Source organism: Neophocaena asiaeorientalis, unplaced genomic scaffold (genome assembly GCF_003031525.2).
Source record: "Neophocaena asiaeorientalis asiaeorientalis breed wild unplaced genomic scaffold, Neophocaena_asiaeorientalis_V1.1 scaffold593, whole genome shotgun sequence".
NCBI classification, from domain to species: Eukaryota; Metazoa; Chordata; class Mammalia; order Artiodactyla; family Phocoenidae; genus Neophocaena; species Neophocaena asiaeorientalis.
The window spans coordinates 368,048-388,041 of NW_020174701.1; the positions used below are offsets into that span (position 1 = coordinate 368,048).

Consider the following 19,994-nt stretch of genomic DNA (forward strand, 5'->3'; position numbering starts at 1 on the left):
TTAGATTAATAAATTTTAATAATGCAACGTTTAAGTTTGATTTGAAGTATGTCCTTTATTTTTATGATGTAACAGTTACCATATGGATTTGTAAATATTCAGTTAACTGTTGTCTTTGATGAAATGTCACACTGTGTAAAAAAAACTAATCATATTTTAAAAATATATCTTAACAGTTTATTTTAGATTTGCCATTTTCTTTTTTTGTTGTTTTTTGAAGGATCAAAGTAACAATGAAATTATGATTGGAGTGATGTCAGGAGGAATTCTGATTTATAAGAACAGAGTACGAATGAATACCTTTCCATGGTAAGAACTTCCATCAGTACTTTTGCTTTTACCATTATATTACCGAACACAATTCATATTAAAGAAAGTGGTTGTTGAGCTATTTAATGTTGTCATACAACTTTGTCCCACTTACTTGGAATCTACCGGAAGATACCTATTAAAATAATTGAATTATTTGTTTCCGAAGTGTCTTAGTTTAAAGAAAATACTACTTTGCGAATTTTTCTCTTAGTCTCTAAATCTGTACTGTAGTGTAATAGCTAATATTGTCATATTTACTCCGCGTCTCACGCTGTGCCAGTTGTTTTGAATACAGTACTTCACTTAAATGCATTCAGTGGGTGCTAGTTTATTACTTGGAACATGGGCATGGTTGCTGCAACAAAGGCCCCTTATTACAGTGGTTTAAATTGGTACTGGGAAAGTATGGTGGCTCCATGGGGCTTAAAACTCATGTTTCTTTTGTGTTATTGCTCTGCTGTCCTTAGCATGCTGTGCTTATCCTCATCGCCCAGTGCCTCACTCACCATCACTCCTATATCCCAAAGTGAGGAAGAAGGAGAGGCAGCATCTGCCATTTCCCTTTAAGGGGATAACTTGAAAACTGTAAAAATCATATTGATCACATATCCCTTGTATGAATATCATATAAGTAACTCGGGTTTTTAAAAATAAACACAATGATTTTCTCTAGGAGAAGAAGCAAATACAAAAGAAATATATTGTATCAATCTGTTTCTCTTTATATCTCCTAAAAGAATTGGTCCAGATTTTTCAATATCTCATTATTATTTAATAGGTTTTTGTAATTAGTCACTTACATAACACTAATAGAAATATGATAACTGACAGAAGCTATTATTTTAGAAAATTGCCACAATTACGTTGAGAAAATAAACATAAATTTCCCCAGTAGGTCACTATCTAGGAAAACATGAAATACAAAATATAAAATTGATGAAATGACCTTCATCAAAATTAGATATTTTTGCTCTCCAGAAGACACTGTAAAGAAAATGAAAAGGCAAAAACAGTCTTTTATAAAATACATATTTGATAAAGGACTTATCAAAAGACTGTAACGGACTCCTATAGCTCAGTAATAAGACAACTTGATTAAAAAGAATAGGCGAAATATGTGAATAGATACTTCCCCCAAAGGAGATATACAGATGGCAAGTAAGTACACAAAAAGATGCTCAGTCATTAGTGAAACGCAGATTAAAACCGCAGTGAACTATTACTGCTCACCCACTACAATAGTTCCAATTGAAAAGAATGATAATACCAAGTAATGACAAGGAAGCAAAGCGCCTAGAAATCTCATATATTGCTGGTGGGAATGCAAACTAGTAGACCAACTTTGGAAAACAGTTTGGTATTTCTTCAAAGTTAAACATAGATTTACCATATAATCTGGCAATTCTATTCCTAGATATTTACCCAAGAGAACTGAAAATACAAGTTCGTATAAAGATTTGCACACTGTGTTCATAGCTGTATTATTCATAACAGCACAGAACAGAATTCCAGATGTCCAGAATTCCATCAGTTGGTGAAAGGACAAGCAGATTACACTTGCAGTGGAATACTGTTTAGCAGTGGAAGAAATGAACTGTTTTACACACTAAACAATATGGGGGAGCCGCCCCTCAAAACATTATGCTAAGTGTAAGAAGCCTGACAAAACATGATGTACTCTTTGTTTCTATTTATATGAAATTCCTGAGAACACAGACTATAAAGACAGCAGACCCTTGGTTGCCATTGGAACATTTTCAGGTGATGGAAATTGTTACATGGTGGTTTGGGTGGGTGGTAGTTACACAGCTGAATACATTTGTCAAAACTCATTGATTTGTTTGCCTAAAATTGGGATATTTCATTTTATATATAAATTATACCTCTATAAAGCTCATAAAAGAAAGTCAAAGGTCATTTAGTGTTTCATCTCACATCTTTTAAGTTCTTCCTGTATAATTCAAATTGTGTTATGTTCAGAGGAGAATACAAAACAGTTCAAGACATAGTCCTTGCCTAAAAGTGGGCACATAAAAATTAATTACAAAACATAATAAGACGATTTGTAACTTAAATGCTTCAGAAGAGAGAGTTACAATTGTTGACTTTCATAATGGTAAATGTGCATCAATTTTAATACTTTTCTGATTTTACTAAAGACAGTTAAAAAAAATTTTTATTAGTTGTACATTTTCTATGAATGTCAAAATCAGAAATAAATTCTTTTCAGGTGATGTGGTTAAAATGATAATCTAAATTTTTCTGTATTTTCAAAATTTTACAATAAGCATTCTAGAAGAGTTTTTGACAAATTACTTTGGAAACACCAAGGATATAATTTCACTAGGGAAAATTGTAATGGCCCTATGGTATTTGAGATGGTTTTTAAAGGATGAATAGAAATTTCTTCAGTGAGGAGGAAGTATGGAAGAGGTATGTGTGTATAGAGGGTTCAGTCAGGGAATTCAGGGTAAAGGTACCAAACATTTGTAGGAGCCTAATAGTGAGGAAGGACGTGGCAAGTTGAGGAGATGATGGGATATTTGGTTTGATTTTTTTTTTTTTTCAGTTGTCTTCACTGAGGACAGAAGCAAGGGCACAAGAATTTAAGATGTAATAATGTTGCTTAGGAGAGAAATTAGATTCAGATTGTGAAGGATCTTATATATTCCGTATGCTGAGGAGTTGGTATATTATTTTATTATTAAATATTCTTGAAGGTAGTTTCATGTTGAGAAATAGAACTCATGTTTATAAGTCTTTATCACACAAGTTAGGTTAAAAAGAACAATGTGAGCATTTAAGATATTGATTGGAAAATACTATATAGTATTACTTTAAATTTTTATTTTCCAGAATTAAACTAAAGAGATGGGATTTAAAGTTGTTAAAGCTACTAGACCTACATCATCCTGGAACATAAGGATTTCTTGTGATCCTAACTACTCATAGCAGTACATACTACAACATTAGGAGTACGTTTATATATATACCACAAATTGCCATGATTTAGGATCCAATATCAATTGATTTCCAAAGAAAATCAGTCATTAAGTTGTGTGAAAATCATCAAATACATGGTTTACTTTTAGTTCTTAAAGTATGGATCTATTTTCACAAAAGCAACATACTTCTTATTAATACTACATGTGAATAAGGGACCATTTCAGCCTCATCATCTTTATTCAAATTAGTGTTCATAGAATTGCCATTGCCCTTAAATTGATATTTTAGCCAAGTATTGTGGAAGTCTCCTTGAGGAAATCATAAAAATCACTTGATAAAAATGGAATATGATTACAGCTCGGAATTACCAAATTTCTACACGAATAAAGAGTTTTGAGTAAAGGTGGAAGTTTAGAGCTGATAGTTTTATATGATTAATAAGGTAGGAAAAAAATCACTCGTGGATTTTAATGCATTTTATCTGTACCTTATAACCCTGCAACTTGGGTGTTGTTAGCATTGTTTTTATGGATAAGGAGTGAGAGATGCCAGAGAAGCTGACTGGGCCAGTGTTAACAAGTATGATGAGTATGAAGCAGAGCTTTAAATAAACCTGGGTCTTTCAGTTTCTGAAACACTAGCTTCTCACTTACCTCTTCTCTCAAAATTAGAGCTATGTGTAGAAAAAGTAATGTTCCATGTAATAGATTCCCTCATTTCTTTCCACATATGGTTATCCCTAAATTATCCAGTTCAAGTTCATACTTTTAAACTGTTGAATACTGAATTGGGAGTTACTTGGATTCTATAATTAGACTTCATTAAAATTAATGCTCATCAAAAAACATCATTAGTAAAATGAAAAAGGAAGGAGAGAGTTCTGGTTCCCAGTCCAGCAGGTAAAGACTTTGGAAGTTGTCACCCCTGTCCTCACAAGAAAAAAAAAAAAAACTGAAAAAACTCAAAATCAGCAACTCTTTTCAGATCCCTCAGAGAATTGAGGACACAGGGCATACTTACTGCCCCTCTGAAAACTGGAGAGACAGGTGAATACAAGGCATGACAACTTACCAGGACTAGAAACCACCGCTACAGCCACCCGTGGTAGGAGTACATGCAGGGTGATTGACAGATTGCTGGAGATGGAGCAGAGACTAGCTTGGACTAAGTTACTTAGGAAGGACCCCTCGTTCTCATGAGTTTTACTACCAGGCACCCCACCAGGATCTCAGGGCGACGATTGGAGAAAAATCCGCTTGTGTTCGAAGGGCAGGGGATGGAAGTTGAGCAGGAAAGTAACCGTTTTGAAATATGCTCAGAGCTTTCTGCTCTCCTTAACAAAGATCTGCCCTCAAGGAAATCTATTTTACCAATACTTAACCAACATGGGTTTTACCAGAGCCTAACCAAGGTGGGGGAAGGGAAGTACCCATTTCCAGCCCTCTCTGTACTTCCTGCTTCAGCTAGGGGGAGGGGTGAGCTGACGGGCACTGAAGGGTGCAGCCAAGGGGCCCAGACCACTAAACCCGAGACCTAATCACAGGATTAAAGACGAGTTCCTCCCCAGCCCCAGACTTAACTGACACATCACCAGGGCTCCTGTGTAATAACAAAGCATCACAACTTAAGTCACTGCAAAGCTCAGGCTAATTAAGGACTGTCTTGGGAAACCCAAAGACAACAGGAGAGACAGAAACCAGGATAGTAGAGCAAATAGCCTCAAGTGCCTGCCTCAGAGACTGTTCCTTTGGAACGGTCACAATTTGATTGAATTTGCTCCTGAAGCAGTTCATGGCCCAGGGCGCTGCTGAAAATAATAGAGCAGTGTGTTGGCAGTTAGAGGAGTTCTCAGCTGGGTGTGGTTTTTGAGAGAATGGGATGACCAGTACCCCTGGTCATCTCAGTATTCCTGTGGGCACACCCAGAGCTGTGCTTTCCTGAAGAGCAACAGCAGAAGCCTAAACTGGAGGTTGAGGGTGAAGATAGAGTCCATGTAAGTAAACTACCAAATAACAGGAAGCTGGGAAGATGGGAAACAAATACTTAACACTCACTGCGATGCAATATGTAAAACGTCTGGTTGCCAGCAAAATATTACAAGACACACAAAGATAAAGGAAAGTATGACCCATACACCTGATAAAAGACAAGCAACAGTTATAAGTATACATGTGCATAATAACACAGTTTCAAAATACATGAAGCAAAAAATTAGGAAAAATAGACAATTCTACAATCGTAGTTGGAGATTTGAGCATATCCCTCTCAGAACTCAATGCAAAAACTAGACAATAAAAAATCAGTTGAAATAGTTTCAAGCACTGTCAAATCTCGTGGCTTAACTGATATACAATACTGAAACTGTGCGACTCAGATTGCACTTGAACCCATGGGCGGGGACTCGAACCCAGCCAGAACCCACTGTCTTTTAATTGAGATCACACACCTGGTCTCAGGACTTAATGAAGCTCAGGTTCTTTATGTCTAATCACAGAAGGAATTCAGTGACAGACAAAGTGATAGGTAAGAAGTGGATTTATTTAGAGAGAAACACACTCCACAGGCAGAGGGTGGGCCATCTCAGAAGGCAAGAGGCCCCAAAACATGGTGTGGTTAGTTTTTATGGGCTGTGTAATTTCATAGGCTAATGAGTGGGGATTATTCCAGCTATTTTGGGGGAAGGGGCAGAGATTTCCAGGAATTGGGCCACCACCCACTTTTGGCCTTTTATGGTTGGCCTCAGAACTGTCATGGCGCCTGTGGGAGTGTCATTTAGCTAATGCATTACAATGAGCATATAATGAGGCTCAAGGTCTACTGGAAGTCGAATCTTCCGCCATCTTGGATCTAGTTGGCTCTTACCAGTTTCTGTCATATCCTATGGCTATGTCATTCTTTCAAAGGTTGTGCCCTGCTCCCCTTCCCTCCTGTTTCAATACTATGCCTAGTAACAGCAAAATACACATTCCTTTCAAGGGTACATGGTTTGTTTACTAGGAGAGAAAATATGTTGAGCCATAAAACAAGTTTCAATAAATTTTTTATTGAGTTATAATTAATATAACATTATATTAGTTTCAGGTGTACGGCATAGTGATTAAATATTTCTATACCTTATGAAACAATCAACACAGTAAGTCCAGTTATCATCCGTCACCATTTAAAATTATTATAGAATTATTGACTATATTCCCTCTATATACATTACATCCCCATGACTTATTTTATAACTGGAAGTTTGTATTCTTAATCCATTTCATATTTTTGTCTTTACCTGCACCCTTTTCTCCCCTCTGGCAACCACTCGTTTGTTCTCTGTATCTGAGTCTCTTTTTGTTTTATTTTTTAGATTCCACGTATAAATGAAATCATAAGGTATTTGTTTTTCTTTCTAGTTATTTCACTTTCATAATACCCTCGAGGTCCATCCATGTTGCCATAGTTGGCAAGATTTTATTCTTTATTATGGCTGAGTAATATTCACACACACACACACGTATACAAACACATCACATCTTCTTTATCCATTCATTATTGATGGACACTTAGGTTGTTTCCGTATCTTGGCTGTTATAAATAGTGCTGCAATGAACACAGGGGTGCATAAATCTTTTTGATTTAGTGTTCATTTTCTTTGGATACATACCCAGGGGTGGAACTGCTGGATCATATGGTAGTTCTATTTTTAGATTTTTGAGGACCCTCCATACTGTCTTCCATGGTGGCTGCACATATTTACATTCCCACCAACAGTGCACAAAGATTCCCTTTTCTCCACATCCTTGTCAACAGTTGTTGTTTCTTGTCTTTTTGATAATAGCCATTCTGACAGGTGTGAGGTGGTATCTCATTGTAGTTTTGATTTGCATTTCTCTGATAATTAGTGATGTTGAACACCTTTTAATGCCCCTGTTGGCCATGTGTATGTCTTTGTAAAAAATGTCTATTCAGGTCTTCTGCCCATTTTTTAATCAAATTTGTTTTTTGATACTGAGTTGTATAAAAAAGTTCTTTATATACTTGGATATCAACCCCTTATTGGATATATCATTTGCAAGTATCTTCTCTCATTTGGTAGGCTACCTTTTTGTTTTGTTGGTTTGCTTCACTGTGCAGAATCTTTTAATTTGATGTAGTCCCATTGTTTATTTTTGCTTTTGCTGCCCTTACCTGAGGAGACATAACCAAAAAATATTGCTAAGACTAATGTAAAAGAGGTTACTGTCTGTGTTTTCTTCTTGGAGTTTTATGATTTCAGGTATTACATTTAAGTCTTCAATCCATTTTGAATTTATTTTGTATATGGTGTGAGAAAGTTGTCCAGTTTTCATTTTTCTGCATGTAGCATCCAGTTTTCCCAACACCATTTATTGAAGAGACTGTCTTTTCTCCATTGTATATTCTTGTCTTCTTGTCATAGATTAATTGACCATGTGAGCATAGGTTTATTTCTGGGCTGTCTGTTCTCTTCCACTGATTCATGTGTCTGTTTCTATGCCAGTACCAGACTGTTTTGGTTACTGTAGCTTTGTACTATAGTTTGATGTCAGGAAGCATGATTCCTCCAGCTCTGTTATTTCTCAAGATTGTTTAATTATTCGGGATCTTTTGTGTTTCCAAACAAATTTTTTTTTTTAACTTTTCATTTTATTTTGGAGTATAGGTGATTAGCAATGTTTTGATAGTTTCAGCTGTACTGCAAAGTGATTCAGTTATACATATACATGTATCTATTCCATGCAAATTTTGAAATTATTTGTTCTAGTTCTGTGAAAAATGCCATTGGTGTTTTGATAGGGATTGCATTGAATATATAGATTGCCTTGGGTAGTATGGTCATTTTAACAATAGTAATTCTTCCAATCCGAGAATACAGTGTATCTTTGCATCTGTTTGTGTCCTCTTCAGTTTCTTTCATCAGTGTCTTATAGTTTTCCAGGTTTTACATCCTTAGGTAGGTTTATTCCCAGGTGTTTTATTCTTTTCAATGTGATAGTCAATGGGATTGTTTCCTTAATTTCTCTTTCTGATAGTTCATTGTTAGTGTATAGAAGTGGAACAGGTTTCTGCATATTAATTTTTTATTTTGGGGTCCTTTTTTATGATTTTCATTTCTGTGTTTACATTGCCTATCTGTTATTTGTTCTTGCTTTCTACTTTATCCTTTGGAACTCTTAGCCTGTTAAGACTAAGACTTATCCCAGTCTGATAAGTCCCACATTCCTCTCATATCTGGTTCTGATGCTTACTCTGTCTTTACATTGTGGTTTTTGCCTTTTGGTATGCCTTGTAATCTTTTCTTGATGGGCAGATAGGATACCCTGGTAACAGGAACGCTGTAAATAGGCTCTTAGTAATGTGGTGGTGAGGTGTCGACGGAGGGGGGTTTTCTGTAGTCCTGTGATTAGCTCTCAGTGTTTTCATGAGCCCAGGCCTCTAGACTGTGAGCTTCACAGTGTTTCTCATTTTTTTTTCTCTCCCCTTGGGTGGGACAGGATGGCTAGAGTGGACTGGACTTGGGTATTTTCCTTCCCCAGGTCAGGCTCTGGTTAACAAGATTCCCCTAAAGGTAGGCCTTGTTAAGAGCAGAGTGCTCTGGCCTAGTTCAGCATGGTTTCTTTCCCTTTCCCTGTCGGAAATCTGAGGGTACTTTTCTTTGGTATTTATTGTCGGAATCTGTTTGAGCTTCTAGAGCTGAATCTCACAATACCGTGAGGTCCGCCCTATGACTGGGGCCTCTAGGGGTTTTTAACTCTCAGGGTTGACCACGCTGAGCCTTCCACAACTCATAAAATACAGTTCAGATTTTCCTACCCTGGCACTGCTTCCTCTGGCAGTTTCTGCTCCTGAATCTTCTCTGGGAAGCTCTGATTCCCTGTACTCAGCTGTTGGTCTCAAATCTTGGGGGTAGCAGTTTGCCCTGTGCTCTTCCCTTCCTTGTGTATTTAAGAAGAGCTGTGGATTTTTCAATCTGTTGAGCTTTTTACTTGTTGCCAGGATGGAGTGGTGATTTCCAAGCTTAACGTGCAGAAAACTACATGCAGTTTTAAAGAGTAAATAACTATATTATTGGTATTCTTAAAATTTTAACTTGTGATATGTGTTTTTATGTATTTCTTTAGACACAAAATTGGGAAATGTATAGTTTACAGCAAATGTTCTGATAAAACTATGTTCCGTTGAGCATATAAATTCTAATTATTTTTTCCCGAAGCACCAAAAACTTCAGATTCTTTATGTACTTTATATATGTATATATAATTAAATATTTAGACATTACTAAACATACAGTTAAAAGATTATTTTTTAATTAATATTTTTATCTTTGTTCAATATTTTAAATACTCCAATTCATTCTCTTTTTATCCAGGTTGAAGATTGTAAAAATTTCTTTTAAGTGCAAACAGTTTTTTATTCAACTGAGAAAAGAATTGGTGAGTTGACCTTATTAACATAACTAAAGTCCTTTAAGAAATAAGTCGTCATTCATTACAGAACTTTTAGTGCGAGTAAATGTGTTATTAATACTGTTAATAACTGCCTACTCAGTTAAGCAATTCACATTTTATGACAAAGTATATCCCTAGTGTTTCTGTGGTTCTGATCAGAAGTTATTCTAGATATCTGTTCTGCTATCTCCTGAACTTAGAAACTGGTCTCAATTGTGATGTTCATTGTCGTCCCCAGGGTCCATTCATGAGGTCAGTAACTGAGCATTTATATGTCCTTTTTTTTTTTTTTTTCAAATCTACAGCACTTCCTTTCACATAGGAGTACATTGCATTTGGGGGATTCTGAGCGTTTACTTTTGTTCCTAGTTCATGAACGTGTAGTCCATTTCCTCCCTTTGTGGACTGATGTCCTTTTTGTGTATTAAATACAACACATTATCACAGAAAGTACAGTGTTGGAAAGAATTTCATCTTATAAATGATTTTATCTATTTCATCAAATTAAATTAACCTTATCCTTTGACTGACATTACTAGAAGTCTTGACAAATTAATGCACATTTCAGGATGTTTATATGTGTATATGTGTATAAAATGTATTCAGGGACTTCCCTGGCGGTCCAGTGGTTAAGACTTCGCCTTCCAGTGCAGGGAATGCGGGGTCGATCCCTGGTCGGGGAGCTAAGATCCCACATGCCTTGAGGCCAAAAAACCAAAACATAAAGTAGAAGCAATATTATAACAAGTTCAATAAAGACTTAAAAAAAAATGGTCCACATCAAAAATACATAATAAATAATAAAATAAAATGTATTCAAAGCCTTAAAATATATTTGAATCAAATGTATTTTATAGAGGATATTGATCTACTATGATTCATCATTATACTCACAAAACATAGTTTTCTTTCAAGAGAGTTTTTATTGAAATAAAACCAACAGAAATTAAGTATAGTGCTTGATAAGCATATAATATACAATGTTATTATGTAGAACATTACTACCACCCTGCAGCTGGTATCATTACTAATGGAGTTGACCCCCACTAACAGTCATTAACTCTCCCAAAAGGTAAATATTATTCTCATTTGTATCATCGTGGATTAGTTTGCTTGGTTTTGAATTTTAAAATCTAAAATCATACAGAATGTTTTCATTTTTATCTGCCTTCTTTCCCTTAACATTGTGAGGTTCATCCATGTTGTTACACCTAGCGATAGTTTGCTCCATTGCTGTGGAATTCTACTGAATACCATACATTAGTTATTCATTCTTACTATGTTAGTGGACAGTTTTGCCATTTCCACGTTGTGACTATTACGATTAATGCTGTTAATGAACATTCTTGTACATGTTTCAGTAAATGTTTAGAGGAATAAAATATAATAAATCATATCTGGAAACTAGAGAAGAAACATTTTACTTTGATAATTATATTGGTAGGAGGTGGTGTTTAAGTCAACTTTTCCAATTTGCTTCCCATTATAGTGCTATTGTTGTTAGTAATACTAATAATATAGTATCTAACATTTCTTCAAGTCTTACTGTGTGCCTGGTAACGTATCAACCGTTTTCATATCATTTAATCCTCACAACCATTCTCTGAGGGAGTGTTAATGCATACAAAGCAGCTGTTACACAGAATTAAGAATTCTCTGGTGATCAAGAAGTGATATTTTAAGCATATCGTCTTCTAACATCACAGCTTAAAATTTATACATGGGCATTTTACTGTATTTTAGTCATAGAAGGTATCTTCATGACCTTTTGATAGGCAAAGATTGCTTTAATAGGACATAGAAGGGAAACTAACATTAAAGGAGAAGATCAGTAACTAGAACTGGTTAAAATTAAGAACTATGTTCGTCAAAAGACATGATTAAGAAAGTCAAATAGCACAGAATATGTGTATGATACACACACACCATCTGTGTCCTTGGTTGTGTATCCAGCCCAATCCAGAAGTACGCTAGTGACTTGAACAGACACCCCAGAACTGAGAATATCCGCATGGCCAGTAACATGAAAAGCTGTTGAACCTCAAGTAAGCATCAGAGAAATACAGATTATAACCAAAATGTGATAATTTCACGCAACCACCAGAATAGTGGAGCAAAAAGATGGGGAGCCAGTGACCGGGGAGTGTGAAGAGCATGCGCTGCTGGTAGAGGGGGTGCCTGTCAGGCTGATCATTTTGGCAACGGCTGGGCGGCACCGACCAGAGGTGAGCGCGTGGCGTCTATGGCCCAGCAACAGAAATTCGCACCTACGCGCATCTGACAAGATACAGGAGTCCACACAGGAACAACATTTTCACATCACCAAACTAGAAACATTAAATGTCTGTCAGCGGTAAACAGGTTAATAGACTGTGGTCTGTTCACATGAGAGAATAGTGTGTAGAATGAAATGAGTCAATTACTGCTTCACAATTACGTGGAGGAATATAGAAACATAATATTGAACAAAAGAAGTCAGACCTGAAGACATACATGTATGAGTCCGTGTATGTAAAGTTGAGAAATAAGCATGATAACCTGTGGGCATAAAAGGCAGAAGGTGGGCACGTGTAGAGGTTATGTGGTATTAACCCGTGGGCATAAAAGGCAGAAGGTGGGCACGTGTAGAGGTTATGTGGTATTAACCCGTGGGCATAAAAGGCAGAAGGTGGGCACGTGTAGAGGTTATGTGGTAGAGACGGGAAGACAAGGACGCTCGGAGGCGCTGCTTAATGGTCCATTTCTGGACCTGGTTGCAGTCACTGTGTGAAAATCATAGCTGTACACCTATGACATGTATGCCTTGCTATAGATAGTTCAGTGAAACTATTTATTTAAATAGCAATTTGTGCCAAATTTTTAAAGAAATGTTTCTGTTGCTACTTACTTTAACTTTTTAATTAATTAATTAATTAATTTTTGGCTGTGTTGGGTCTTTGTTGCTGCGCGTTGGCTTTCTCTAGTTGCAGCAAGCGGGGGCTTCTCTTCCCTGCGGTACGCGGGCTTCTCATTGCGGTGGCCTCTTGTTGCAGAGCACGGGCTCTAGGCACATGGGCTTCAGTAGATGTGGCACGCGGGCTCAGTAGTTGTGGCTCGCAGGCTCTAGAGCACAGGTTCGGTAGCTGTGGCGCACGGGTTTAGTTGCTCCACGGCATGTGGGATCTTCCGGGACCGGGGGTCAAACCCGTGTCCCCTTCATGGGCAGGCTGATTCTTAACCACTGCGCTACCAGGGAAGTCCCTGTTGCTACTTATTTTAAAATAAGAATTTCAAAATAGTGTTCAGAAGTGCTGAATGTTTTTATTTACTTATTTACAATCTAGACAGATTTATAAGTTTAGAGATATTGTTGAAAGGTGTGTTGATGTATCTTAAAGTTTAATTTGTGGGCCAGGATTGTATTTTGAAATAATTATAGCTACCAAGTTTTGAAAATAGATATATATCAAGTTTTAAATTTGTTTCTAACTGTGTTCTAAAATAAAAGTTCCTATGAGTTGTAATATTACCAAATGAGGTCCACATTTTACAAACCTTTCCATTAATTTTACTGCTTTTTTATGGGATAAGCAAAAACGACACAGGAAGGGTTAGTGTTTGTAAGGGTAGAGCATTTACCTGTAAAAAATAAATTAAATGGAACATTAGATCCTGACATTCTCATGATATTCTCTGCATTTTGTCATTTATTACAGCATGAATCTAGAGAAACGTTATTGGGATTTAACATGGTGAATTACAGAGCATGTAAAAACTTGTGGAAAGCATGTGTAGAACATCACACATTCTTCCGTTTGGACAGACCACTTCCACCTCAAAAGAATTTTTTTGCACATTATTTTACATTAGGTTCAAAATTCCGGTATTGGTAAGTATTGCTTATGCTTTGATACTTCAGTGTTGGATTTTTTCCTCCTTTTAAAGAAAAGTCTAGTTTACTGAACCATAGAATCTGTTACTCATGCGCGCCTACTAAGTCAAAGTCTTCGCGGAGTTTGGCCGCTTTGTCTAATCAGCTGAAAGTTCTGTAGGTTCTCATTATAAAGCCAGACTTGAGAAACCTGTTCCATTACCTGTATTCCAGGTCATTATTTCCTAAAGTAAATCAACTGTATTTAATTAGTTACAATCTACTCCTGCTATAATTTCCATTGTCTTTGTTAAATATTTGTAAGATGACTTTCTCGTGAAGAAAATATTTAGATGTGGCCCAGAAAAGATTTGTATTGTAAACCTCAAGCATTTATAAATGCCCCATTTGTAATCAGAAAATAAAACACAACAGCATAAAGCGTCGTACAGGATATACCATTAAAAACACATCCTCCTTCCAAATAAAAGTAGCCCCAAAATTCAGTATCAGCACTTAACTAGAATTAAGGAAATTGTAACCATAAAAAAGGCACAGCAGATTCTTAAGTGGCTTGATGTCATGATTGGCTCCCCTGTCACCATCCTAAAAACAGTACTGGGAAAGTAAGGTGTTGGTACTTGTAAATTTAAAGGTAATAAGGTTTAGGGAATGAGTATGACATCGGTAGTGAGAGTCAAGGAAAAATCAAAAAGTCTTATCTATTGGTACTAAATCTTAGCAGGTACAGAAGAAATCTCCAGTGAGAGAACAGTGCAGACCATACTGGTATTCCTTCAATAAACTTAATTCCTTACCTAAACGACCACCGGGGTTGTTATACAAGAACTATACTTAACTTTAGCAGAACTGTTTCTTCCCTCTGACCTTGAAAATATGACATACACGTCAATATACACACACCACTTCACTTAGGCAACAAAGAAATTAATAGAATGTAGTAACCAGCCTTTAACCATAATTTAAACCAGTCTCAGATGAAAAAAAAAAAATCAAGTAATTTCCCCAAACTATACCACAGAAAACAAAATCTAGTCACGATGACTACAGATACCAAAGACATTTGAAGAAAACTGTTTGGGAGAAAATCATCCCTGAAACAGGATGGAATTTCTACCTAGATATTAACAAAAAGAAACTAGCTCAAGGGACTTGCCCAGCGGTCCAGCGATTAAGGCTCTGCACTTCCACTGCAGGGGGCATGGGTTCGATCCCTGGTCACTAGGGTCCTTCATGCCACATGTTGCAGCCAAAAAAAAACCCAGAACAAAACAAAAAAGAAGGGAAATTTCTCATCATGGAAGTTGAAGCGCTAAACAGTAAATTAAATAATTCTTTAAAAAAAAAAAGCTCAAGAACTATCTAATTAAAAGAGAAAATACTGGTTGAGGGCAGCAACACTTGCCGTTCAGGCTGTTATTGCCCTTGGGGGCATATGGACCTAGTACTGGCAGATTTTACATTTTTAAAACAGTTTTATTAAGGTATAATTGACAGAATAATTTACCATATTTAAAGTTTAAAATGTCATGTTTGGGGATGTATATACATCCATGAACCCATCACCACAATTAAGATAGCAAGCATATCCACCCCGGAATTTTCCTCTTACCCCTCTGAAACCCCTTTTCTCTCACCTCTCTTTGTCCCCATGTATCCGCTGGTCCACTTTCTGTTTCTATAAATTGGTTTGCATTTTCTAGGGTTTTATATAAATTGAAACATATATTTTGTTGTTGCCTGGATTGATGGTTCATTTCTTTTTATTGTAGGGTAGTATTCCATTGTGTAGATATAACACATTTTGTTTATCCATTCACTAAATTATGGATATCAAGTGGGTTGTTTCTCTGTTTGGCTTGCTTCCGGACTTGGGCTATTACAAATAAAGCTGCTGTGAACATTGATGTGGAAGGGTTTGTATGGACAATTGCTTAAGTTCCCTTGGTTAAATACCTAGGAGTGGAATCGCCGGATCTTATGGTAGATGTATGTTTAACTTTGCAAGAATCTGCTGGTTGTTTTTCCAAAGCGCGTGTTATCTTTTTACATGCCCACCATCAGTGTATGAGAGTTCTCATTCCACCAGATTCTTACCACTGCCTCCTGGTATCTTTTCATTTGACTAGTTTTCTGAAGAGCACGTAATTTTGATAAGTTCAATTTACCAGCTTTTTCTTTCATGGATCTTTCTTTTGGTGTCATGTTTAAGGTATCATATTTAAGGAATCTTTGCCTAACCCAAGGTCACAAAGATTTATTCCTGTTTTCTTCTAAGAGTTTTACAGTTTTAACCCTTACATTTAGGTCTATGATCGATTTGAAAGTAATTTTTGCATATGGTGTGAAGTATGGATTGACGCTTGTCTTTTTACATATGGATATCCAGTTGTTCTAGCATTTTTTGTTGAAAAGATTATTCTTTCTCCACAGCATTGCCTTTACACCTTTGCTAGAAATCAGTGGTCCACATTTGGGTGGACTTATTTCTTACTTTTTAATAGTAAGTCTTAAGTCCAGACTATTAGTATTAGTCTTCCAACTTTGTTCTTTTTAGAAGTTGTTTTGAATGTTCTAGGCCCATTGCAGTTTCATCTGAATTTTAGAATTAGCTGATCAGTTTCTACAAGAAAGACTTCTGGGATTCTAACTGGAATTGTGCTGAAACTATCGATCAGTTTCAGGAGAATTGGCATTTTAAAAATATTGAGTTTTCTCTACTAGAGCTAAGCAGTGAATTTGGTAGGGTTGCAGGATACAAAATTAATGCACAGAAATCTCTTGCATTCCTATACACTGACAATGAAAGATCAGAAACAGAAATTAAGGAAACAACCCTATTTACCTTCGCAACAAAAAGAGTAAAATGCCTAGGAATAAACCTACCTAGGGAGACAAAAGACCTGTATGCAGAGAACTATATAAGACACTGATGAAAGAAATCAAGGATGACATAAACAGATGGAGAAATGTACCATGTTCTTGGATTGGAAGAGTCAACATTGTGAAAATGACTCTACTACCCAAAGCAATCTACAGATTCAGTACAATCCCTATCAAATTACCAATGGCATTCTTCATAGAATTAGAACCAAAAATGTTATGCTTTGTATGGCAACACAAAAGACCCCGAATAGCCAGAGCAATCTTGGGAAAGAAAAATGGAGCTAAAACATAGGAAAAACGCTCTTTGACATAAACCACAGTAAGATCTTCTAGGAGGTGGGTCACCTCCTAGAGTAATGAAAATAAAAACAAAAATAAACAAATGGGATCTAATTAAACTTCAAAGCTTTTACACAGCAAAGGAAACCATAAACAAGACAAAAAGACAACCCTCAGAATGGGAGAAAATATTTGCAAACGAAGCAAAAGACAAAGCATTCATCTCCAAAATATATAAACAGCTCATGGAGTGCAATATCAAAAAAACCAACTGAATGAAAAAATGGGTAGAAGACATAGACAGGTATTTTACCAAAGAAGACACACAGGTGGCCAGGAGGCACACGAAAAGCTGCTCAGCATCACTAATCATTAGAGACATGCAATCAAAACTGCAACAAGGTATCGCCTCACACTGGGCAGAATGGCCATCATCAAAAAATCTACAAACAAGAAATGCTGGAGAGGGTGTGGAGAAAAGGGAACCCTCTTGAACTGTTGGTGGGAATGTGAATTGATACAGCCACTGTGGAGAACAGTATGGAGGGTCCTTAAAAAACTAAAAATTGGGACTCCCCTGGTAGCGCAGTGGTTAAGAATCGCCTGCCAATGCAGGGGGCACAGGTTCAATCCCTGGTGCGGGAAGATCCCACGTTCCACAGAGCAGCTAAGCCCGTACACCACAACTACTGAACCTGTGCTCTAGAGCCCGCGAGCCACAGCTACTGAAGCCCTTGTGCCTAGAGCCCGTGCTCTGCAACAAGAGAGGCCAGCTCAATGAGAAACCCGTGCACCGCATGAAGAGTAGCCCCTGCTCGCTGCCACTAGAGAAAACCCATGTGCAGCAACGAAGACCCAGTGCAGCCAAAAATAAATAATCGTATCTTCAAAAAATGTATGGATGTACTTATTAAAAAAAAAAAAACCAAACTAAAAATAGAACTACCATATGACTCAGCAATCCCACTCCTGGGCATATAGCCTGAGAAAACCATAATTCAAAAAGATACATGTAACACAGTGTTCATTGCAGCACTAGTGACAATAGCCAGGACATGGAAACACCCTAAATGTCCAATGCCAGATGAATGGATAAGGAAGATGTGGTACATATATGCAATGGAATATTAGCCATAAAAAGGAGGGAAATTGGGTCATTTGTAGAGATGTGGATGGACCTAGAGTCTGTCATACAGAGTGAAGTAAGCCAGAGAGAGAAAAACAAATATTTTATATTAACGCATATGTGTGGAATATAGAAAAATGGTAACAGATGAACCTGTTTTCAGGACAGGAACAGAGATGTAGAAATAGAAACCGACGTGTGGACCCGGGGGAAGGGGAGAGTGGGACGAATTGGGAGATTAGGATAGACATATATACATTGCCATGCGTAAAATATTAGCTAGCTAGTGGGAACCTGCTGTATAGCACAGGGGGCTCAGCTTGGTGCTCGGTGACGAGCTACATGGGCAGGATGTGGGGTGGGGTGGGAGGGAGGTCCAAGAGGGAGGGGATATGTGTATACACATAGCTGATTCACTTCATTGTACAGCAGAAACTAACACAACATTGTAAAGCAATTATACTCCAATAAAAAAAAAATTGAGTTTTATGACTCGTGAAACATGGTATATCTTTTTATTTACTTAAATTTTCTCTCAGCAGTAGTTTTCAGCATGTACCTCTTTCACATCTTTTCCAAATGTATCCTTAATTATTTCATGTTTTTGATGCTATTATAAATTGTCTTATTATATTTTAATTTCAGATTGTTCATCACAGTTAATTAGAAATGCAATTGATTTTTTTTTTTCTTTTTCTTTTTTGCGGTACGCGGGTCTCTCACTGCTGCGGCCTCTCCCGTTGCGGAGCACAGGCTCCGGACGTGCAGGCTCAGCGGCCATGGCTCACGGGCCCAGCCGCTCCGCGGCATGTGGGATCTTCCCGGACCGGGGTACGAACCCGTGTCCCCTGCATCGGCAGGCGGACTCTCAACCACTGCGCCACCAGGGAAGCCCGCAATTGATTTTTTTATGTTGATCTTGTTTCGTTAAACTTCGCTTTTACCTCATTTATTTTAGGAGCTTTTTTTATAGTTGCCGAAAGATTTTCTTCCTAGAGGCCAAAAACGGTTTTAATTTTTCCTTCCTGTTCTGATCCTTTTTACTCCTTTTTCCTTACTTGTTGCCCCAGCTGGAATCGCCAGTGTAACGGTTAGTAGAAGCGGTGAGAGCGGATGCCCTTGTCTTGTCCCTTATCTTAGGGGAAGCCACTCGGTGTTTCACTATGAAGCGTGATGTTGCTTGTGAGCTTTCACACGTGCCCTGTGTCGCGCGTGTTGAGGCAGTTCCTCTATTTCGCACTTGTGGGAAGTTTTTATTAGGATTGGTTATTGGTTTTTGTCAAGTGCTTTCCCTGCAGCTATCTCAATGATCATATGAGTTTTCTTTTTAGTTGTTTATTTGATGAATTATATTGATTGACTTTCAAATGGTAAAGCAGCCGTACATTCCTGAGAGAAACCCCACTTGGTTATGATCTGTTATCCTTTTTATATATTATTTTGTTTAATTTGCTTACATTTTGTTTAGAATTTTTGCATTTATGTTTGTGAAGGATATTTCTCTTTAGTTTTCTTTTGTAATGTCATTATCAGGTTTGGTGTCAGGATCATTTTGGCCTCATTGAATGAGTTGGGAAATATTTCCTCATTTTCAATTTTCTAGAAGAGTTTCTCTAGTAATATTATTTCCTTTTAAAATGTTTAATAGAATTTTCCAGTTCTTTCTAAGGCAGAAGTGTTATTTATAGGAGGCTTTTGAACAGCACATTCAGATTCTTTAATACCAATGAAGCAGTTCAGGTTTTCTCTTTCTTCCTGGGTGGACTTTGATCATGGTTTTCAAGGAATTTATCTATTTTGTCTAAGTTCTTGAATATTTTGGCAAAAAGGTTGTAATATTACCCTATGATATTTTCAATATCTCTAGAATCTAATAAGGTCATTTCTCTCATTCTTGATATTGGTAATTTGTGTCTTCTCTCTTTTTCCCTTATCAGTCTTGTTAGATTAAATATTTGGGATTAAATATTTTTAAACACTGTGAATGCTACATAAAACCTTTCTTCAGGTTTGTATGTAGCTTATGGGCCACGCTTTGTCTGTCAAGTCTTAAAGGAAACAAGCGACCGAAAAATACTGAACCAGGTTCCCGTTCAAGTGTAGAGTCAATAGCTAGACAGTATCA

At 37.0% G+C, this 19,994-nt stretch overlaps 1 protein-coding gene across 2 annotated transcripts in view; it reads left to right on the forward strand.

Annotated features, from left to right (window-relative positions):
- PTPN4 (protein tyrosine phosphatase non-receptor type 4) overlaps nt 1–19,994 on the forward strand; it is a 176,639-nt gene that overhangs the window by 101,186 nt on the left and 55,459 nt on the right. For both annotated transcript variants that reach the window (XM_024759163.1, XM_024759164.1), the window contains exons 10-12: nt 221–309; nt 9,629–9,692; nt 13,403–13,575. In XM_024759163.1, coding sequence (XP_024614931.1) covers nt 221–309; nt 9,629–9,692; nt 13,403–13,575 — 326 coding nt within the window. The remainder of the gene's footprint in view (nt 1–220; nt 310–9,628; nt 9,693–13,402; nt 13,576–19,994) is intronic.